The following is a 25,837-nucleotide window of genomic DNA, read 5'->3' as shown; positions in this document are numbered from 1 at the left end:
GGATTAGTTTTGTTGTTACATTGTGGCGGGATTAGTTTTGTTGTTACATTGTGGCGGGATTATTATTGTTGTTACATTGTGACGGGATTAGTTTTGTTGTTACATTGTGGCGGGATTAGTTTTGTTGTTACATTGTGGCGGGATTATTATTGTTGTTACATTGTGGCGGGATTATTATTGTTGTTACATTGTGACGGGATTAGTTTTGTTGTTACATTGTGACGGGATTAGTTTTGTTGTTACATTGTGGCGGGATTATTATTGTTGTTACATTGTGGCGGGATTATTATTGTTGTTACATTGTGGCGGGATTATTATTGTTGTTACATTGTGGCGGGATTAGTTTTGTTGTTACATTGTGGCGGGATTATTATTGTTGTTACATTGTGGCGGGATTATTATTGTTGTTACATTGTGGCGGGATTATTATTGTTGTTACATTGTGGCGGGATTATTATTGTTGTTACATTGTGACGGGATTAGTTTTGTTGTTACATTGTGGCGGGATTAGTTTTGTGGTTCTTATGATTATTTTGTACAGTTCCTCATATTCGGTGACTTGTAGTGATGCAGACAGAAGTTTAGTTGCTGTCAGTTTGTTCTGGAGGAGGCGCTGACCCCCCCCCCCCCCAATGGTTTTGCCCTGAACAGATAAACACACAAAGCCTCTTGTGCAGCCAATGACGTCAGCGGTCGCCTAGCAACAGCAATGGGTGCAAAAAGTTCTAAGAGAAAAGGGTGGCCGGGCGGAGAGAGAAGAGAGAGAGCCCACCAGGGGGCGACTGCAGCACCGACTGTATCCCCACCAGGGGGCGACTGCAGCACAGACTGTATCCCCACCAGAGGGCGACTGCAGCACAGACTGTATCCCCACCAGAGGGCGACTGCAGCACCGACTGTATCCCCACCAGGGGGCGACTGCAGCACAGACTGTATCCCCACCAGAGGGCGACTGCAGCACCGACTGTATCCCCACCAGGGGGCGACTGCAGCACAGACTGTATCACCACCAGAGGGCAACTGCAGCACCGACTGTATCACCACCAGAGGGAGACTGCAGCACAGACTGTATCACCACCAGAGGGCGACTGCAGCACCCGACTGTATCACCACCAGAGGGCGACTGCAGCACCGACTGTATCACCACCAGAGGGAGACTGCAGCACCGACTGTATCACCACCAGAGGGCGACTGCAGCACAGACTGTATCACCGCCAGAGGGAGACTGCAGCACAGACTGTATCCCCACCAGAGGGCAACTGCAGCACCGACTGTATCACCACCAGAGGGCGACTGCAGCACAGACTGTATCACCACCAGAGGGCGACTGCAGCACCGACTGTATCACCACCAGAGGGCGACTGCAGCACCGACTGTATCACCGCCAGAGGGCGACTGCAGCACCGACTGTATCACCACCAGAGGGCGACTGCAGCACCGACTGTATCACCACCAGAGGGCGACTGCAGCACCGACTGTATCACCACCAGAGGGCGACTGCAGCACCGACTGTATCACCACCAGAGGGCGACTGCAGCACCGACTGTATCACCACCAGAGGGCGACTGCAGCACCGACTGTATCACCACCAGAGGGCGACTGCAGCACCGACTGTATCACCACCAGAGGGCGACTGCAGCACCGACTGTATCACCACCAGAGGGAGACTGCAGCACAGACTGTATCCCCACCAGGGGGCGACTGCAGCACAGACTGTATCCCCACCAGAGGGCAACTGCAGCACAGACTGTATCACCACCAGAGGGCGACTGCAGCACCGACTGTATCACCACCAGAGGGCGACTGCAGCACCGACTGTATCACCGCCAGAGGGCGACTGCAGCACAGACTGTATCACCACCAGAGGGCGACTGCAGCACCGACTGTATCACCGCCAGAGGGCGACTGCAGCACAGACTGTATCACCACCAGAGGGCGACTGCAGCACAGACTGTATCACCGCCAGAGGGCGACTGCAGCACAGACTGTATCACCGCCAGAGGGCGACTGCAGCACCGACTGTATGACCACCAGAGGGCGACTGCAGCACCGACTGTATCACCGCCAGAGGGCGACTGCAGCACCGACTGTATCACCGCCAGAGGGCGACTGCAGCACCGACTGTATCCCCACCAGAGGGCGACTGCAGCACAGACTGTATCACCGCCAGAGGGCGACTGCAGCACCGACTGTATCACCACCAGAGGGCGACTGCAGCACCGACTGTATCACCACCAGAGGGCGACTGCAGCACCGACTGTATCACCACCAGAGGGCGACTGCAGCACCGACTGTATCACCGCCAGAGGGCGACTGCAGCACCGACTGTATCACCGCCAGAGGGCGACTGCAGCACCGACTGTATCACCGCCAGGGGGCGACTGCAGCACAGACTGTATCACCACCAGGGGGCGACTGCAGCACCGACTGTATCACCACCAGGGGGCGACTGCAGCACCGACTGTATCACCACCAGGGGGCGACTGCAGCACCGACTGTATCACCGCCAGAGGGCGACTGCAGCACCGACTGTATCACCGCCAGAGGGCGACTGCAGCACCGACTGTATCACCGCCAGAGGGCGACTGCAGCACCGACTGTATCACCGCCAGAGGGCGACTGCAGCACCGACTGTATCACCGCCAGAGGGCGACTGCAGCACAGACTGTATCACCGCCAGAGGGCGACTGCAGCACCGACTGTATCACCGCCAGAGGGCGACTGCAGCACAGACTGTATCACCGCCAGAGGGCGACTGCAGCACAGACTGTATCACCGCCAGAGGGCGACTGCAGCACCGACTGTATCACCACCAGAGGGCGACTGCAGCACCGACTGTATCACCGCCAGAGGGCGACTGCAGCACCGACTGTATCACCGCCAGAGGGCGACTGCAGCACCGACTGTATCACCGCCAGAGGGCGACTGCAGCACAGACTGTATCACCACCAGGGGGCGACTGCAGCACCGACTGTATCATCACCAGGGGGCGACTGCAGCACCGACTGTATCACCACCAGGGGGCGACTGCAGCACCGACTGTATCACCGCCAGAGGGCGACTGCAGCACCGACTGTATCACCGCCAGAGGGCGACTGCAGCACCGACTGTATCACCGCCAGAGGGCGACTGCAGCACCGACTGTATCACCGCCAGAGGGCGACTGCAGCACCGACTGTATCACCGCCAGAGGGCGACTGCAGCACAGACTGTATCACCGCCAGAGGGCGACTGCAGCACCGACTGTATCACCGCCAGAGGGCGACTGCAGCACAGACTGTATCACCGCCAGAGGGCGACTGCAGCACAGACTGTATCACCGCCAGAGGGCGACTGCAGCACCGACTGTATCACCGCCAGAGGGCGACTGCAGCACCGACTGTATCCCCACCAGAGGGCGACTGCAGCACCGACTGTATCACCACCAGAGGGCGACTGCAGCACCGACTGTATCACCGCCAGAGGGCGACTGCAGCACCGACTGTATCACCGCCAGAGGGCGACTGCAGCACAGACTGTATCACCGCCAGGGGGCGACTGCAGCACCGACTGTATCATCACCAGGGGGCGACTGCAGCACCGACTGTATCACCACCAGGGGGCGACTGCAGCACCGACTGTATCACCGCCAGAGGGCGACTGCAGCACCGACTGTATCACCGCCAGAGGGCGACTGCAGCACCGACTGTATCACCGCCAGAGGGCGACTGCAGCACCGACTGTATCACCACCAGAGGGCGACTGCAGCACCGACTGTATCACCGCCAGAGGGCGACTGCAGCACAGACTGTATCACCGCCAGAGGGCGACTGCAGCACAGACTGTATCACCGCCAGAGGGAGACTGCAGCACCGACTGTATCACCACCAGAGGGCGACTGCAGCACCGACTGTATGACCACCAGAGGGCGACTGCAGCACCGACTGTATGACCACCAGAGGGCGACTGCAGCACCGACTGTATCACCACCAGAGGGCGACTGCAGCACCGACTGTATCATCACCAGAGGGCGACTGCAGCACCGACTGTATCACCACCAGAGGGCGACTGCAGCACCGACTGTATCACCACCAGGGGGCGACTGCAGCACCGACTGTATCCCCACCAGGGGGCGACTGCAGCACAGACTGTATCACCGCCAGAGGGCGACTGCAGCACCGACTGTATCACCGCCAGAGGGCGACTGCAGCACCGACTGTATGACCACCAGAGGGCGACTGCAGCACAGACTGTATCACCGCCAGAGGGCGACTGCAGCACAGACTGTATCACCGCCAGAGGGCGACTGCAGCACAGACTGTATCCCCGCCAGAGGGCGACTGCAGCACAGACTGTATCCCCACCAGAGGGCGACTGCAGCACCGACTGTATCATCACCAGGGGGCGACTGCAGCACCGACTGTATCATCACCAGGGGGCGACTGCAGCACCGACTGTATCACCACCAGGGGGCGACTGCAGCACCGACTGTATCACCGCCAGAGGGCGACTGCAGCACCGACTGTATCACCGCCAGAGGGCGACTGCAGCACCGACTGTATCACCACCAGAGGGCGACTGCAGCACCGACTGTATCACCACCAGAGGGCGACTGCAGCACCGACTGTATCACCACCAGAGGGCGACTGCAGCACCGACTGTATCACCGCCAGAGGGCGACTGCAGCACAGACTGTATCACCGCCAGAGGGCGACTGCAGCACAGACTGTATCACCGCCAGAGGGAGACTGCAGCACCGACTGTATCACCACCAGAGGGCGACTGCAGCACCGACTGTATGACCACCAGAGGGCGACTGCAGCACCGACTGTATGACCACCAGAGGGCGACTGCAGCACCGACTGTATCACCATCAGAGGGCGACTGCAGCACCGACTGTATCATCACCAGAGGGCGACTGCAGCACCGACTGTATCACCACCAGAGGGCGACTGCAGCACCGACTGTATCACCACCAGGGGGCGACTGCAGCACCGACTGTATCCCCACCAGGGGGCGACTGCAGCACAGACTGTATCACCGCCAGAGGGCGACTGCAGCACCGACTGTATCACCACCAGAGGGCGACTGCAGCACCGACTGTATGACCACCAGAGGGCGACTGCAGCACAGACTGTATCCCCGCCAGAGGGCGACTGCAGCACAGACTGTATCCCCGCCAGAGGGCGACTGCAGCACAGACTGTATCCCCGCCAGAGGGCGACTGCAGCACAGACTGTATCCCCACCAGAGGGCGACTGCAGCACCGACTGTATCCCCACCAGAGGGCGACTGCAGCACAGACTGTATACCATAGTACTGTACAATACACACACACGCATCACTACTGTACAATACACACACACACATCACCACTGTACAATACACACACACACACACACATCACCACTGTACAATACACACACACATCACCACTGTACAATACACACACACACATCACCACTGTACAATACACACACACACACACACACATCACCACTGTACAATACACACACATCACCACTGTACAATACACACACACACACACATCACCACTGTACAATACACACACACACATCACCACTGTACAATACACACACACATCACCACTGTACAATACACACACACACACACACATCACCACTGTACAATACACACACACACATCACCACTGTACAATACACACACACATCACCACTGTACAATACACACACACACACATCACCACTGTACAATACACACACACACACATCACCACTGTACAATACACACACACACATCACCACTGTACAATACACACACACACACACATCACCACTGTACAATACACACACATCACCACTGTACAATACACACACACACACACATCACCACTGTACAATACACACACACACATCACCACTGTACAATACACACACACATCACCACTGTACAATACACACACACATCACCACTGTACAATACACACACACATCACCACTGTACAATACACACACACATCACCACTGTACAATACACACACACATCACCACTGTACAATACACACACACACACACATCACCACTGTACAATACACACACACACACACATCACCACTGTACAATACACACACACACACACATCACCACTGTACAATACACACACACACACATCACCACTGTACAATACACACACACATCACCACTGTACAATACACACACATCACCACTGTACAATACACACACATCACCACTGTACAATACACACACACACACATCACCACTGTACAATACACACACACACACATCACCACTGTACAATACACACACACACACATCACCACTGTACAATACACACACATCACCACTGTACAATACACACACATCACCACTGTACAATACACACACATCACCACTGTACAATACACACACACACATCACCACTGTACAATACACACACATCACCACTGTACAATACACACACATCACCACTGTACAATACACACACATCACCACTGTACAATACACACACATCACCACTGTACAATACACACACATCACCACTGTACAATACACACACACACACACATCACCACTGTACAATACACACACACACATCACCACTGTACAATACACACACACACATCACCACTGTACAATACACACACACACACACACATCACCACTGTACAATACACACACACACACACATCACCACTGTACAATACACACACACACACACATCACCACTGTACAATACACACACACACATCACCACTGTACAATACACACACACACACACACATCACCACTGTACAATACACACACACATCACCACTGTACAATACACACACACACACATCACCACTGTACAATACACACACACACACATCACCACTGTACAATACACACACACATCACCACTGTACAATACACACACACACACACACACATCACCACTGTACAATACACACACACACATCACCACTGTACAATACACACACACACACACACACATCACCACTGTACAATACACACACACATCACCACTGTACAATACACACACACATCACCACTGTACAATACACACACACACATCACCACTGTACAATACACACACACACATCACCACTGTACAATACACACACACACATCACCACTGTACAATACACACACACACATCACCACTGTACAATACACACACACACACATCACCACTGTACAATACACACACACACATCACCACTGTACAATACACACACACACATCACCACTGTACAATACACACACATCACCACTGTACAATACACACACACACACATCACCACTGTACAATACACACACATCACCACTGTACAATACACACACATCACCACTGTACAATACACACACACACATCACCACTGTACAATACACACACACACACATCACCACTGTACAATACACACACACATCACCACTGTACAATACACACACACACACATCACCACTGTACAATACACACACACACATCACCACTGTACAATACACACACACATCACCACTGTACAATACACACACACACATCACCACTGTACAATACACACACACATCACCACTGTACAATACACACACACACATCACCACTGTACAATACACACACACATCACCACTGTACAATACACACACACACACATCACCACTGTACAATACACACACACATCACCACTGTACAATACACACACACATCACCACTGTACAATACACACACACATCACCACTGTACAATACACACACACATCACCACTGTACAATACACACACACATCACCACTGTACAATACACACACACATCACCACTGTACAATACACACACACACACATCACCACTGTACAATACACACACACACATCACCACTGTACAATACACACACACATCACCACTGTACAATACACACACACACACACATCACCACTGTACAATACACACACACATCACCACTGTACAATACACACACACACATCACCACTGTACAATACACACACACATCACCACTGTACAATACACACACACACACATCACCACTGTACAATACACACACACACACACATCACCACTGTACAATACACACACACATCACCACTGTACAATACACACACACATCACCACTGTACAATACACACACACACATCACCACTGTACAATACACACACACACACACATCACCACTGTACAATACACACACATCACCACTGTACAATACACACACACACACACATCACCACTGTACAATACACACACACATCACCACTGTACAATACACACACACACATCACCACTGTACAATACACACACACACACACACATCACCACTGTACAATACACACACACACATCACCACTGTACAATACACACACACACATCACCACTGTACAATACACACACATCACCACTGTACAATACACACACACATCACCACTGTACAATACACACACATCACCACTGTACAATACACACACACACATCACCACTGTACAATACACACACACACATCACCACTGTACAATACACACACATCACCACTGTACAATACACACACACATCACCACTGTACAATACACACACACATCACCACTGTACAATACACACACACACATCACCACTGTACAATACACACACACACACACACATCACCACTGTACAATACACACACACACACACACACACATCACCACTGTACAATACACACACACATCACCACTGTACAATACACACACACACACACATCACCACTGTACAATACACACACACACATCACCACTGTACAATACACACACACATCACCACTGTACAATACACACACACACACATCACCACTGTACAATACACACACACACACATCACCACTGTACAATACACACACACATCACCACTGTACAATACACACACACATCACCACTGTACAATACACACACACACACATCACCACTGTACAATACACACACACACATCACCACTGTACAATACACACACACATCACCACTGTACAATACACACACACATCACCACTGTACAATACACACACACACATCACCACTGTACAATACACACACATCACCACTGTACAATACACACACACATCACCACTGTACAATACACACACACACACATCACCATTGTACAATACACACACACACACATCACCACTGTACAATACACACACACATCACCACTGTACAATACACACACACACACATCACCACTGTACAATACACACACACATCACCACTGTACAATACACACACACACACACACATCACCACTGTACAATACACACACACATCACCACTGTACAATACACACACACATCACCACTGTACAATACACACACATCACCACTGTACAGAATTGTCAGCTACAACCCTCCAGCTACGACCACAACAACACTAATCCTGTGTATAGAGGAAAGATCTGCAGGAGCCCGGACCCCACACAGTCGCCTCCATGACACCTTCTCATGGTCACAGTTCACTGGAATGCGCGGGCGCGGCTCAGCTACATGGCGGTATATACCATATCAACAAACAGAGGAATGAGCCTAAAATACACATCAACCTCTGACCCCATGTTACACTGTGTATACAGGACACCACGTATACTGCTCCAGAGCTGCACTCACTATTCTGATGGTGAAGAGAGGCAAAGTGGATAGACCTTTTTTCAGTCTAGACAATGCTCTGTGAGCTAAACACATCAGAAGTAGCTGCACTAATCTCTCTTGCAATGTATCAGCCTGGAGTCCAGGATATTTAGCTCACAGAGCATTGTCTAGACTGGATACAATTGTATCACTTCTCAGCTGAGAGCAGGACGAGCTATGTACAATGTATCAGTCTGGAGTCCAGGAGGTTTAGCTCACAGAGCATTGTCTAGACTGGATACAATTGTATCACTTCTCAGCTGAGAGCAGGACGAGCTATGTACAATGTATCAGTCTGGGGTCCAGGATGTTTAGCTCACAGAGCATTGTCTAGACTGGATACAATTGTATCACTTCTCAGCTGAGAGCAGGACTAGCTATGTACAATGTATCAGTCTGGAGTCCAGGAGGTTTAGCTCACAGAGCATTGTCTAGACTGGATACAATTGTATCAGCTGAGAGCAGGACTAGCTATGTACAATGTATCAGTCTGGAGTCCAGGATGTTTAGCTCACAGAGCATTGTCTAGACTGGATACAATTGTATCACTTCTCAGCTGAGAGCAGGATGAGCTATGTACAATGTATCAGTCTGGGGTCCGGGATGTTTAGCTCACAGAGCATTGTCTAGACTGGATATAATTGTATGGCTATGTACAGGGTATAAAATAAGCCAAAGTTTTCCAGATTTTGTGGCAACAAAAGATTTTATAGCAGATATTGAATCCGGCAACAACACTGATTGACAGACTGCTATTACTACAATACATTACTACAATACTACTATTACTGCTGCACTATTACTACAATACTACTATTACTACAATTCTACTATTACAGCTATACTATTACTACAATAATACTATTACTGCTGTACTATTACTACAATACTACTATTACTGCTATACCACAATACTACTATTACTACAATACTACTATTACTGCTATACTATTACTACAACACTACTATTACTGCTATCCTATTACTACAGTACTACTATTACTGCTATCCTATTACTACAATACTACTATTATTGCTATACTATTACTACTGTACTATTACAACAATACTACTATTACTACTATACTATTACTACAATACTACTATTACTACTGTACTATTACTACTATTACTACAATACTACTATTACTGGTATACTATTACTACAAAACTACTATTACTGCTATACTATTACTGCTATCCTATTACTACAGTACTACTATTACTGCTATCCTATTACCACAATACCACTAATACTGCTATGCTATTACTACAATACCACTATTACTGCTATCCTATTACTACAATACCACTATTACTGCTATCCTATTACTACAATACTACTATTACTGCTATCCTATTACTACAATACTACTATTACTGTGATACCATATTACTACAATACTACTATTACTGCTATACCATTACTACAATACTACTATTATTGCTATACCACTAATACAATACTACTATGACTGCTATACCAATACTACAATACTGCTATGACTGCTATACCATTACTACAATAGTACTATGACTGCTATACCATTACTACAATAGTACTATGACTGCTATACCATTACTACAATACTACTATTACTGCTATACTACTACTATAACTACTACTATTCCTACTATACTATTACTACAACACTACTATTACTGCTATCCTACTACTATTACTACTACTATTCCTACTATACTATAACTACAATACTACTATACTACAGTACAATACTACTATTACAACACTACTATTACAGCTATACTAATATTACTACTACTATACTACAACACTACTATTCCTGCTATACTACTATTACGACTGCTATACTACTGTACTACTATTAGTACAATAGTACTATTACTGCTATACTATTACTACAATGCTACTATTACTGCTGTACTATTCACTACAATACTACTATTGCTAATATACTATTACTACAATACTACTATTACTACTATACTATTACTACAGTTCTATTCCTGCTATACTACTATTCCTGATATTACTACAATACTATTACTACAATACTACTATAATAGTATGCTTTACTACAATACTACTATTACTGCTGTACTATGTTTACTGCTACTGTTACTGCTGTGCTACTGTTTCTGCTATTACTACAAAACTACTATTACTACTTCTATACTACAATACAATACTGCTATTACTACAATATTATTACTACTATACAATTACTACTGCTATACTACTATTACTGCTATACTACTACAATACTACTATTACTACAACCCTACCATTACTGTTATTATACTACTACTACTACTATACTGCTCCTATACTACAGTATAATACTACTATTACTACAACACTACTATAACTGCTATACTAGTACTATTACTACTACTATTCCTACTATACTATTACTACAATACTACTTCTATACTAAAGTACAATACTACTATTACTACAACACTACTATTACAGCTATATTACTGCTACACTACAACACTATTATTATTGCTATACTACTATTACTACTGCTATACTACTATTACTACAATACTACTTCTATACTACAATATAATACTGCTATACTACAACACTACAATTACTGCTATACTACTATTACGACTGCTATACTACTGTACTACTATTACTACAACACTACTATTACTGCTATACTACTATTACTACTGCTATACTACAACACTATTACTGCTATACAACAATAATACTATTACTCCAATACTATTATTACTACTGCTATACAATACAACTATTACTGCAACACTACTACTATACTATATTACTACTATAACTGCTTTACCACAATACTAATATTAATGCTATACTACTACACAATCTAGAGAGAATACGCCCATCCTATCCGCCCCATGTGACGCGCCCTGATGGTTACTTGGAAGGCAGACAGATCATCTCTCCTTGTTTTATCTGTATCCAAGAAATCACGGAAATTCACTTTAAAGATTTTAAGAGCTTAAAAAAAAAAAATAATAATAATAATAATAATAATACACCAAGAATTATAGGGAAAAGTTCAAACTTTCAGCTAAAAACCAATAAGGCTGGAGAGTCAAGCAGACAGGGATCAGGAAAGTGATCAGCACAGTGATCAGGGGAGGGATCAGCACTGGGAACTGGGGCAGGGATCAGCACAAAGATCAGAGCAGGGACCTGGGCGGGGATCAGGGCTATGATCAGCGCAGGGATCAGCAAAATGATGAGAGCAGGGATAAGCGCAGGGATCAGAACAGGCGACAGATCGGCAGAGATCAGACGTCTCCTTCTTGGCACCGTCACATAATAACTTTTCCGAGAATTGTATTTAAGATCTGAGGAGTTTATAATAAAGATGTTATCTGGTTCCTACCCATGAACCCGCGCCGCACCGCGTCCTCCGATCACCTTAACAATATTATGATCATGTGACCTGCAGATTTATTTATCACACAGAATACACGAATGTTCTCTATGAGGCAAAGACTGACGGTCCAAAAAATGGAAAATCACCACAAAAAACACAACAAACAGAACATAAAGTACAAAGAGTTAGATACAACATCACATGACACTGCAGCCGACTCGGATACCTCAAGTGCCTGGAACCACTGACAATCCGGCCGAACACCTGGGGTACAACACCCCCCCACCCCCACCCTACCAGTCTCCTAATCGCCTCCTCACCTACCAGTCTCCTAATCGCCTCCTCACCTACCAGTCTCCTAATCGCCTCCTCACCTACCAGTCTCCTAATCCCCTCCTCACCTACCAGTCTCCTAATCGCCTCCTCACCTACCAGTCTCCTAATCGCCTCCTCACCTACCAGTCTCCTAATCGCCTCCTCACCTACCAGTCTCCTAATCGCCTCCTCACCTACCAGTCTCCTAATCGCCTCCTCACCTACCAGTCTCCTAATCGCCTCCTCACCTACCAGTCTCCTAATCGCCTCCTCACCTACCAGTCTCCTAATCGCCTCCTCACCTACCAGTCTCCTAATCGCCTCCTCGCCTACCAGTCTCCTAATCGCCTCCTCACCTACCAGTCTCCTAATCCCCCCTCACCTACCAGTCTCCTAATCGCCTCCTCACCTACCAGTCTCCTAATCGCCTCCTCACCTACCAGTCTCCTAATCCCCTCCTCACCTACCAGTCTCCTAATCCCCTCCTCACCTACCAGTCTCCTAATCGCCTCCTCACCTACCAGTCTCCTAATCGCCTCCTCACCTACCAGTCTCCTAATCGCCTCCTCACCTACCAGTCTCCTAATCGCCTCCTCACCTACCAGTCTCCTAATCGCCTCCTCGCCTACCAGTCTCCTAATCGCCTCCTCACCTACCAGTCTCCTAATCGCCTCCTCACCTACCAGTCTCCTAATCGCCTCCTCGCCTACCAGTCTCCTAATCGCCTCCTCACCTACCAGTCTCCTAATCCCCCCTCACCTACCAGTCTCCTAATCGCCTCCTCACCTACCAGTCTCCTAATCGCCTCCTCACCTACCAGTCTCCTAATCGCCTCCTCACCTACCAGTCTCCTAATCGCCTCCTCACCTACCAGTCTCCTAATCGCCTCCTCACCTACCAGTCTCCTAATCGTCTCCTCACCTTCCAGTCTCCTAATCCCCCCTCACCTACCAGTCTCCTAATCCCCTCCTCACCTACCAGTCTCCTAATCTCCTCTTCACCTACCAGTCTCCTAATCCCCTCCTCACCTACCAGTCTCCTAATCGCCTCCTCACCTACCAGTCTCCTAATCGCCTCCTCACCTACCAGTCTCCTAATCGCCTCCTCACCTACCAGTCTAGTAATCGCCTCCTCACCTACCAGTCTCCTAATCCCCTCCTCACCTACCAGTCTCCTAATCCCCTCCTCACCTACCAGTCTCCTAATCGCCTCCTCACCTACCAGTCTCCTAATCGCCTCCTCACCTACCAGTCTCCTAATCGCCTCCTCACCTACCAGTCTCCTAATCCCCCCTCACCTACCAATCTCCTAATCGCCTCCTCACCTACCAGTCTCCTAATCGCCTCCTCACCTACCAGTCTCCTAATCGCCTCCTCGCCTTCCAGTCTCCTAATCGCCTCCTCACCTACCAGTCTCCTAATCGCCTCCTCACCTACCAGTCTCCTAATCCCCTCCTCACCTACCAGTCTCCTAATCGCCTCCTCACCTACCAGTCTCCTAATCGCCTCCTAACCTACCAGTCTCCTAATCGCCTCCTCACCTACCAGTCTCCTAATCGCCTCCTCACCTACCAGTCTCCTAATCGCCTCCTCACCTACCAGTCTCCTAATCGCCTCCTCACCTACCAGTCTTCTAATCCCCTCCTCACCTACCAGTCTCCTAATCGCCTCCTCACCTACCAGTCTCCTAATCGCCCCCTCACCTACCAGTCTCCTAATCCCCTCCTCACCTACCAGTCTCCTAATCGCCTCCTCCCCTACCAGTCTCCTAATCTCCTCTTCACCTACCAGTCTCCTAATCTCCTCTTCACCTACCAGTCTCCTAATCGCCTCCTCACCTACCAGTCTCTTAATCCCCTCCTCACCTACCAGTCTCCTAATCCCCCCTCACCTACCAGTCTCCTAATCGCCTCCTCACCTACCAGTCTCCTAATCGCCTCCTCACCTACCAGTCTCCTAATCGCCCCCTCACCTACCACTCTCCTGGTCACCTCCATCTATTGACCATGTGGTACCTTCCCACCATCTCCTGATTGGTCGCCCCTACATACAGTTGTGCACCAGCCCAGTCAGTCTTATGTTACTCCTTTACTATGATCCATCCACATCTGGTCACTACATAGAGGAGGGGGGCACATACTTTATTTTCTATCCCTAGTAGTGGAGTCTTTTGTGCCATATTAATCCATCAGACTGAACCTCATAATGCAGCCCAATAATAAGGTCACAGTCAGCGCCGTCCTGGTGGAGCGGTTATAATGGGCGCGCGCCAATGCCGAGAGAACAGGTGTACAATAAGGCAACAAACAAGCAGGAGCGCCGCGGCCCACTGACCTCCCCGTACATACCCCCGGGCGCCCGCTCACACTCCGCCACTTGTGAAGGCAAACGGCGTCTTAAACCGCTGAAGTGGAGCCAATGATCGTGTTCCCTGCGTCTCCTCCGGACACGGTTACTGAACCACCGAAGAAAAGACGACAAGTGGCTGGAAAGTGACCGCACAGCGAAAAGGAGGAAAAATTATACGTTCTATGAAGTGAAAAGTTCCGATAATAAGAGAAAATTCCTTAAAAAAACTGATAATACATTAAACACACACTGGTGGTGAATGAGGCGCCGCGACCGGATGAGAGGAAATCACCACCGGAGCGTTATCGGATCTACAAATACGTGACGCAACAACATTGGGAAATAGGTTCCTGACCGACAAACCCTGGGTCACATGATCCCAGACGTAACCGAAAGGTCGAGGGCGGCCGCAGCGTGTAGAGGAGCGATGACAACGTAAGGAGAGCGCAACCATAATATATAAATAATCCTCCCATACCAAGCCACCAAATATATATATACTCTATGGGGGACATTTACCATCGTTGCGTTGGTCAGCGAGTTCTTGTTTATATATGACGTATTTATTATATTGTCACATAAGCAACAACCAATAAATCACTTTATATACCAATTTCTTAACTCCTATAAGCAAAAAAATTATTTATGTTTATTACATTTTTTTTACCCCTAAATGTACTAACCCACTTGGGGGGGGGGAGTGTTTTTTGGAATAAAAGTTTTTTAAATGTGTTTTTTTATTTACTTTACAGGCTTAGTAGAAAAAGTCGTGTTGTAGACAGAATCCATTACTAAGCCTGGGCTTAGCATTGGCCCCAAAATCAGTTAGTACAAACCCCCAATTATTACCCCGGTACCCACCACCACAGGGGTGCTGGGCAGAACCACTACCAACAGCCCTGGAGCATCAAAATTGGCGCTCCTCGGCCTAAGCGGAAACAGTCTGGTGTTATTTAGGCTGGGGAGGGCCAGTAACAATGGTCGCCCATCCTGGTAACATCAGGCTGTTGCTGCTTGGATGGTATCTGGCTGATACTGAAAATAGGGAGAACCCTATGCATTATTTTTATTATTATTATTGAATTATTGAAAAAAAACACATAAGGTTCCCCCTATTTTTAGTATCAGCCAGATACCAACCAAGCAGCAACAGCCCAATGTTACCAGGGCAGGCGACCATTGTTACTGGCCCTCCCCAGCCTAAATAACGCCAGCCTGTTACCACATAGGCCCAGGAGCGCCATTTTTGACGTTCCCGGGGCAGTTGGTAGTGGTTCTGCCCAGCACCCCTGTGGCGGTGGGTATCGGGGGTAATAATTGGGGGGTTAGCACTCACTGATTTTGAGGCCAACACTAAGCCCCGGCCTAGTAATGGATTCTGTCTACAAGACGACTTCCACTACTAAGCCTGAAAAGTAAATAACAAAAAACCTGTTTAAAAAACTTTCATTCCAAAAAACACTCCCCCCACAGCCCTCGTTAACCATTTTATTAACATTAAACAAAAACAAGTTAAATAGGTTATTACATTTAAACCCCCCCGCGCGGCATAACTACAACTCCCAGAATGCCCTTACAGTAAGAACATGCTGGGAGTTGTAGTAGTGTTGTTTGGGCGGGAGATGTGTGGGCGGGTAACAAGCTTCTGTACATTTCCTACCCGCTCGACCCACTGTGCCTGTGAAAATGAAAGTAAAAAAAAGTCTCACAAAAAGTCTCACCTGCGACTTTTTGGAAATGCTGACATAGGCAAGTCTGTAGGCCAGGTCTGACCTTGGTGACACTTGCGACTTTTTGAAGGGGGTTTGCGACTTTCACAATGATAAATCCTGAACCGCTGCAAAGTAAAAACTGAAAATTGCTTAGATAGGGCAGATTGGTATTTTTGCTTACACACAAAAGGCGCACAAAAAATTGTTTAGGCGAACGTGTGACTTTTGTAAATAAAAAAAAGCTGCTTAAATCCCTTGATAAATCTCCCTAAATGTATCCAGAAAGTCTTCACCCCCCCCCCCCCCCCCCCCGTCACAATATAAAATGCATACAGAAAGTCTTCACCCCCCCCCCCCCCCCCCCCGGTCACTATATACAATGTATCCAGAAAGTCTTCCCCCCCGATCACTATATACAATGTATCCAGAAAGTCTTCACCCCCAGTCACTATATACAATGTATCCAGAAAGTCTTCACCCCCCCCCCCCCCCCGGTCACTATATACAATGTATCCAGAAAGTATTCACTCCCCCCCCTGGTCACTATATACAATGTATCCAGAAAGTCTTCACACGCCCCCCCCCCCCCCCCCGTCACTATATACAATTATACAGAAAGTATTCACCCCCCCCCCAGGTCACTATATACAATGTATCCAGAAAGTATTCACTCCCACCCCGGTCACTATATACAATGTATCCAGAAAGTCTTCATCCCCCCCCGGTCACTATATACAATGTATCCAGAAAGTCTTCATCCCCCCGGTCACTATATACAATGTATTGAGAATTTTCAGATGTAACAGATGATAAATTATTTATAAATATTAAAATAAAAAAAAATGTAAAATGAACAAATAAACTTTCCAAAAAAAACTTTGCAAAAAGTTTTCCTTCTCCACTCAGACTGCCCACTGGCGGTGAAGGGGTTAACCCCGGGGTCAGCACTTTTATACCCCCCCTTCATGCAGTCAAGTTCAGCAGATGAGAAGCTGGGAGCTAATTGCTGCGCGCCGTGACGTCAGCGGTTGCCGCGGTAACAGGCAAAGTTCTGGAGCTGTCGTTCTTGCATTTCCTCATCTGATGGCAGCGCTGAGTGCATCCTGCTCCTTCCTGCAGCCAATCAGACCCGGCCGCGCGTTAACCCCTCGCTGGAGACCAACGAGAGCTGCGCCGCAAACTTCATAAGCGAAAAACTAAAAACGGAAAGAAAAAAAAAGGAAAAAAAAAAGTTTTTTTCATTCTTTTTTTTACTTTTTCTACTAAGTTACAAATATTTACTTACAATAAATCCAAATATTTTTTACACAGCGCTAAAAGGTTTCTACAATAACGCACAGCGCAGACTACATGCTGGGAGTTGTAGTGCCACTGGCTGCACATACACCGCAATACAGAAGCAATGCTGTCCGTATGAAAGCCCACGCATAGGACACAGGTGGGCGGAGCTTCCATTACCACCGCGCAGACACGCCGCCGACACCAACGTTCACCACTTTCCCCATCGTGTCGGTCCACAGTAGAGTCGCGGCGACCGATTCAGAAAGAGGCGAAAATGAGAAACCAAAATGGTTGCGGTCCATAGCGATTAAAATATCTAACCGCGTAACGAGCCCTGAACGAATCCGTAAAGAGATGTAGATCCAAATGACGACAAGGTGTTTCCAGAAACAGCGCCACCCCTGTCCTCAGGCCGTGTGCGGTATTGCAGCTATGTTTTATTGAAGTGAATGGGGCCGAGCTGTAATACCGCAGGCAGCCTGAGGACGGGGCGGCGCTGTTTGTGGAGGAAAGCGGTTATGTTGTTCTAATCCAGGACAACCCCTTTAATCTCCTATATGAATCTGATGTGTGTGAACAGACTGACGCCCCTCCTCCTCCGCCATCAGCTGTGACCGCGCGTGAAACGCCCTGTCCCCGCGATTATAGTAATTACAACCAATCACCCAGACGGAAGACACGACTACTACATGACCGGCCACGACTAATGGAGGGAACCCTCCAGCACTTCTCACAGCTGAGGGTTTGCTACAAACAAGCAGGACTCCAGCCTGATACACTGTAACAAACTCCTCTGGGGGATCAGGACCATGAACCTGTCTCTGGACTATGCAGAGGGTTTGTTACAATGTATCCAGTCGTGATGGCCCCGCCCACTTGTCATACGTTATCTATAAAGGACGGGCGGATACAGTGTGAACACGTCCTCTATACACAATGTCCGAACAGAGATCCCAGATTTATGACACATTGCGACGACAACCTCAGCGCTCCCGCAGCGCCAACAAAAACAAAGCCAAAAAGTTACAGCCGGTCAGAGGTCATACGCTTCCTGTCTCACCATATCCATCAGATAAAGAGCGCGTCACCGTATACAGGGGCCACAGAGGGGGCAAATACAGGGGCCACAGAGGGGGCAAATACAGGGGCCACAGAGGGGGCAAATACAGTGTGTACAGGGGCCACAGAGGGGGCAAATACAGGGGCCACAGAGGGGGCAAATACAGTGTATACAGGGGCCACAGAGGGGGCAAATACAGGGGCCACAGAGGGGGCAAATACAGGGTATACAGGGGCCACAGAGGGGGCAAATACAGGGTATACAGGGGCCACAGAGGGGGCAAATACAGGGGCCACAGAGGGGGCAAATACAGGGGCCACAGAGGGGGCAAATACAGTGTATACAGGGGCCACAGAGGGGGCAAATACAGGGGCCACAGAGGGGGCAAATACAGTGTATACAGGGGCCACAGAGGGGGCAAATACAGGGGCCACAGAGGGGGCAAATACAGGGTATACAGGGGCCACAGAGGGGGCAAATACAGGGTATACAGGGGCCACAGAGGGGGCAAATACAGGGGCCACAGAGGGGGCAAATACAGGGGCCACAGAGTGGGCAAATACAGGGGCCACAGAGGGGGCAAATACAGGGGCCACAGAGGGGGCAAATACACCATATACAGGGGCCACAGAGGGGGCAAATACACCGTATACAGGGACCACAGAGTGGGCAAATACAGGGTAGACAGGGGCCACAGAGGGGGCAAATACAGGGGCCACAGAGGGGGCAAATACAGGGGCCACAGAGGGGGCAAATACAGCGTATACAGAGGCCACAGAGGGGGCAAATACACCATATACAGGGGCCACAGAGGGGGCAAATACACCATATACAGGGGCCACAGAGGGGGCAAATACACCGTATACAGGGGCCACAGAGGGGGCAAATACACCATATACAGGGGCCACAGAGGGGAAAAAATACACCATATACAGGGGCCAGAGAGGGGGCAAATACAGTGTATACAGGGGCCACAGAGGGGGCAAATACACCATATACAGGGGCCAGACAGGGGGCAAATACAGCGCATACAGGGGCCACAGAGGGGGCAAATACACCATGTACAGGGGCCACAGAGGGGGCAAATACAGCGTAGACAGGGGCCACAGAGGGGGCAAATACAGGGGCCACAGAGGGGGCAAATACAGGGGCCACAGAGGGGGCAAATACAGTGTATACAGGGGCCACAGAGGGGGCAAATACAGGGGCCACAGAGGGGGCAAATACAGTGTATACAGGGGCCACAGAGGGGGCAAATACAGGGGCCACAGAGGGGGCAAATACAGGGTATACAGGGGCCACAGAGGGGGCAAATACAGGGTATACAGGGGCCACAGAGGGGGCAAATACAGGGGCCACAGAGGGGGCAAATACAGGGGCCACAGAGTGGGCAAATACAGGGGCCACAGAGGGGGCAAATACAGGGGCCACAGAGGGGGCAAATACACCATATACAGGGGCCACAGAGGGGGCAAATACACCGTATACAGGGACCACAGAGTGGGCAAATACAGGGTAGACAGGGGCCACAGAGGGGGCAAATACAGGGGCCACAGAGGGGGCAAATACAGGGGCCACAGAGGGGGCAAATACAGCGTATACAGAGGCCACAGAGGGGGCAAATACACCATATACAGGGGCCACAGAGGGGGCAAATACACCATATACAGGGGCCACAGAGGGGGCAAATACACCGTATACAGGGGCCACAGAGGGGGCAAATACACCATATACAGGGGCCACAGAGGGGAAAAAATACACCATATACAGGGGCCAGAGAGGGGGCAAATACAGTGTATACAGGGGCCACAGAGGGGGCAAATACACCATATACAGGGGCCAGACAGGGGGCAAATACAGCGCATACAGGGGCCACAGAGGGGGCAAATACACCATGTACAGGGGCCACAGAGGGGGCAAATACAGCGTAGACAGGGGCCACAGAGGGGGCAAATACAGCGTAGACAGGGGCCACAGAGGGGGCAAATACAGGGGCCACAGAGGGGGCAAATACAGCGTATACAGGGGCCACAGAGGGGGCAAATACAGGGGCCACAGAGGGGGCAAATACAGGGGCCACAGAGGGGGCAAATACAGCGTATACAGGGGCCACAGAAGGGGCAAATACAGCGTATACAGGGGCCACAGAGGGGGCAAATACAGGGTATACAGGGGCCACAGAGGGGGCAAATACACCGTACACAGGGGCCACAGAGGGGGCAAATACACCGTACACAGGGGCCACCGAGGGGGCAAATACCCCGTATACAGGGGTCACCGAGGGGGCAAATACAGCGTATACAGGGGCCACAGAGGGGGCAAATACACCGTATACAGGGGCCAAAGAGGGGGGCAAATCCACCGTATACAGGGGCCACAGAGGGGGCAAATACACCATATACAGGGGCCACAGAGGGGGCAAATACACCGTATACAGGGGCCACAGAGGGGGCAAATACACCGTATACAGGGGCCACAGAGGGGGCTAATACAGGGTATACAGGGGCCACAGAGGGGGCAAATACAGGGTATACAGGGGCCACAGAGGGGGCAAATACTTATAATGACTGATATCAGCCGCTCCTCTTATAACGCTCCAGTACTGATATAACCTCTATATATTACATCATATGTGATATCAGCCGCTCCTCTTATAACGCTCCAGTACTGATATAATCTCTATATATTACATCATATGTGATGATATCAGCCGCTCCTCTTATAACGCTCCAGTACTGATATAACCTCTATATATTACATCATATGTGATGATATCAGCCGCTCCTCTTATAACGCTCCAGTACTGATATAATCTCTATATATTACATCATATGTGATGATATCAGTCGCTCCTCTTATAACGCTCCAGTACTGATATAATCTCTATATATTACATCATATGTGATGATATCAGCCGCTCCTCTTATAACGCTCCAGTACTGATATAACCTCTATATATTACATCATATGTGATGATATCAGTCGCTCCTATTATAACGCTCCAGTACTGATATAATCTCTATATATTACATCATATGTGATATCAGCCGCTCCTCTTATAACGCTCCAGTACTGATATACCCTCTATATATTACATCATATGTGATATCAGCCGCTCCTCTTATAACGCTCCAGTACTGATATATAATCTCTATATATTACATCATATGTGATATCAGCCGCTCCTCTTATAACGCTCCAGTACTGATATATAATCTCTATATATTACATCATATGTGATGATATCAGCCGCTCCTCTTATAACACTCCAGTACTGATATACCCTCTATATATTACATCATATGTGATGATATCAGTCGCTCCTATTATAACGCTCCAGTACTGATATAATCTCTATATATTACATCATATGTGATATCAGCCGCTCCTCTTATAACGCTCCAGTACTGATATAACCTCTATATATTACATTATATGTGACTGATATCAGCCGCTCCTCTTATAATGCTCCAGTACTGATATAATCTCTATATATTACATCATATGTGATATCAGCCGCTCCTCTTATAACGCTCCAGTACTGATATAACCTCTATATATTACATAATATGTGATGATATCAGCCGCTCCTCTTATAACGCTCCAGTACTGATATAACCTCTATATATTACATCATATGTGATGATATCAGTCGCTCCTCTTATAACGCTCCAGTACTGATATAACCTCTATATATTACATCATATGTGATGATATCAGCCTCTCCTCTTATAACACTCCAGTACTGATATAATCTCTATATATTACATCATATGTGATGATATCAGCCGCTCCTCTTATAATGCTCCAGTACTGATATAACCTCTATATATTACATCATATGTGATGATATCAGCCGCTCCTCTTATAACGCTCCAGTACTGATATAACCTCTATATATTACATCATATGTGATATCAGCCGCTCCTCTTATATAGAGATTATATCAGTACTGGAGCGTTATAAGAGGAGCGGCTGATATCACATATGATGTAATATATAGAGGTTATATCAGTACTGGAGCGTTATAAGAGGAGCGGATGATATCACATATGATGTAATATATAGAGGTTATATCAGTACTGGAGCGTTATAAGAGGAGCGGATGATATCACATATGATGTAATATATAGAGATTATATCAGTACTGGAGCGTTATATTACATCATATGTGATATCAGCCGCTCCTCTTATAACGCTCCAGTACTGATATAATCTCTATATATTACATCATATGTGATGATATCAGCCGCTCCTCTTATAACGCTCCAGTACTGATATAACCTCTATATATTACATCATATGTGATATCATCCGCTCCTCTTATAACGCTCCAGTACTGATATAACCTCTATATATTACATCATGTGTGACTGATATCGGCCGCTCCTCTTATAACGCTCCAGTACTGATATAACCTCTATATATTACATCATATGTGATATCAGCCGCTCCTCTTATAACGCTCCAGTACTGATATAATCTCTATATATTACATCATATGTGATGATAACAGCCGCTCCTCTTATAACGCTCCAGTACTGATATATAACCTCTATATATTACATCATATGTGATGATATCAGCCGCTCCTCTTATAACGCTCCAGTACTGATATAACCTCTATATATTACATCATATGTGATGATATCAGCCGCTCCTCTTATAACGCTCCAGTACTGATATAACCTCTATATATTACATCATATGTGACTGATATCAGCCGCTCCTCTTATAACGCTCCAGTACTGATATAACCTCTATATATTACATCATATGTGATGATATCAGCCGCTCCTCTTATAACGCTCCAGTACTGATATAATCTCTATATATTACATCATATGTGATATCAGCCGCTCCTATTATAACGCTCCAGTACTGATATAACCTCTATATATTACATCATATGTGATATCAGCCGCTCCTCTTATAACACTCCAGTACTGATATAATCTCTATATATTACATCATATGTGATATCAGCCGCTCCTTATAACGCTCCAGTACTGATATAACCTCTATATATTACATCATATGTGATGATATCAGCCGCTCCTCTTATAACGCTCCAGTACTAATATAACCACTATATATTACATCATATGTGATGATATCAGCCGCTCCTCTTATAACACTCCAGTAATGATATAATCTCTATATATTACATCATATGTGATGATATCAGCAGCTCCTCTTATAACGCTCCAGTACTGATATAACCTCTATATATTACATCATATGTGATGATATCAGCCACTCCTCTTATAACGCTCCAGTACTGATATAACGTCTATATATTACATCATATGTGATGATATCAGCCGCTCCTCTTATAACGCTCCAGTACTGATATAACCTCTATATATTACATCATATGTGATGATATCACCTGCTCCTCATATAACGCTCCAGTACTGATATAATCTCTATATATTACATAATATGTGATGATATCAGCCGCTCCTCTTATAACGCTCCAGTACCGATATAACCTCTATATATTACATCATATGTGACTGATATCATCCTCTTATAACGCTCCAGTACTGATATAATCTCTATATATTACATCATATGTGACTGATATCAGCCGCTCCTCTTATAACGCTCCAGTACTGATATAACCTCTATATATTACATCATATGTGACTGATATCAGTCGCTCCCCTTATAACGCTCCAGTACTGATATAACCTCTATATATTACATCATATGTGACTGATATCAGTCGCTCCCCTTATAACGCTCCAGTACTGATATAATCTCTATATATTACATCATATGTAATGATATCAGCCGCTCCTCTTATAACGCTCCAGTACTGATATAATCTCTATATATTACATCATATGTGATATCAGCCGCTCCTCTTATAACACTCCAGTACTGATATAACCTCTATATATTACATCATATGTGATGATATCAGCCGCTCCTCTTATAACGCTCCAGTACTGATATAATCTCTATATATTACATCATATGTGATATCATCCGCTCCTCTTATAACGCTCCAGTACTGATATAATCTCTATATATTACATCATATGTGATGATATCACCCGCTCCTCTTATAACGCTCCAGTACTGATATAACCTCTATATATTACATCATATGTGATA

At 47.4% G+C, this 25,837-nt stretch overlaps 1 protein-coding gene across 1 annotated transcript in view; it reads right to left on the bottom strand.

Annotated features, from left to right (window-relative positions):
* PDE3B (phosphodiesterase 3B) overlaps window positions 1-25,837 on the bottom strand; it is a 97,002-nt gene that overhangs the window by 46,430 nt on the left and 24,735 nt on the right. Inside the window, exon 2 of the mRNA XM_056554291.1 lies at window positions 18,450-18,566. Coding sequence (XP_056410266.1) covers window positions 18,450-18,566 — 117 coding nt within the window. The remainder of the gene's footprint in view (window positions 1-18,449; window positions 18,567-25,837) is intronic.

Source organism: Hyla sarda, unplaced genomic scaffold (assembly GCF_029499605.1).
Source record: "Hyla sarda isolate aHylSar1 unplaced genomic scaffold, aHylSar1.hap1 scaffold_66, whole genome shotgun sequence".
In the NCBI taxonomy this organism is placed as follows: Eukaryota; Metazoa; Chordata; class Amphibia; order Anura; family Hylidae; genus Hyla; species Hyla sarda.
This window is presented reverse-complemented; position numbering and strand designations above follow the sequence as displayed.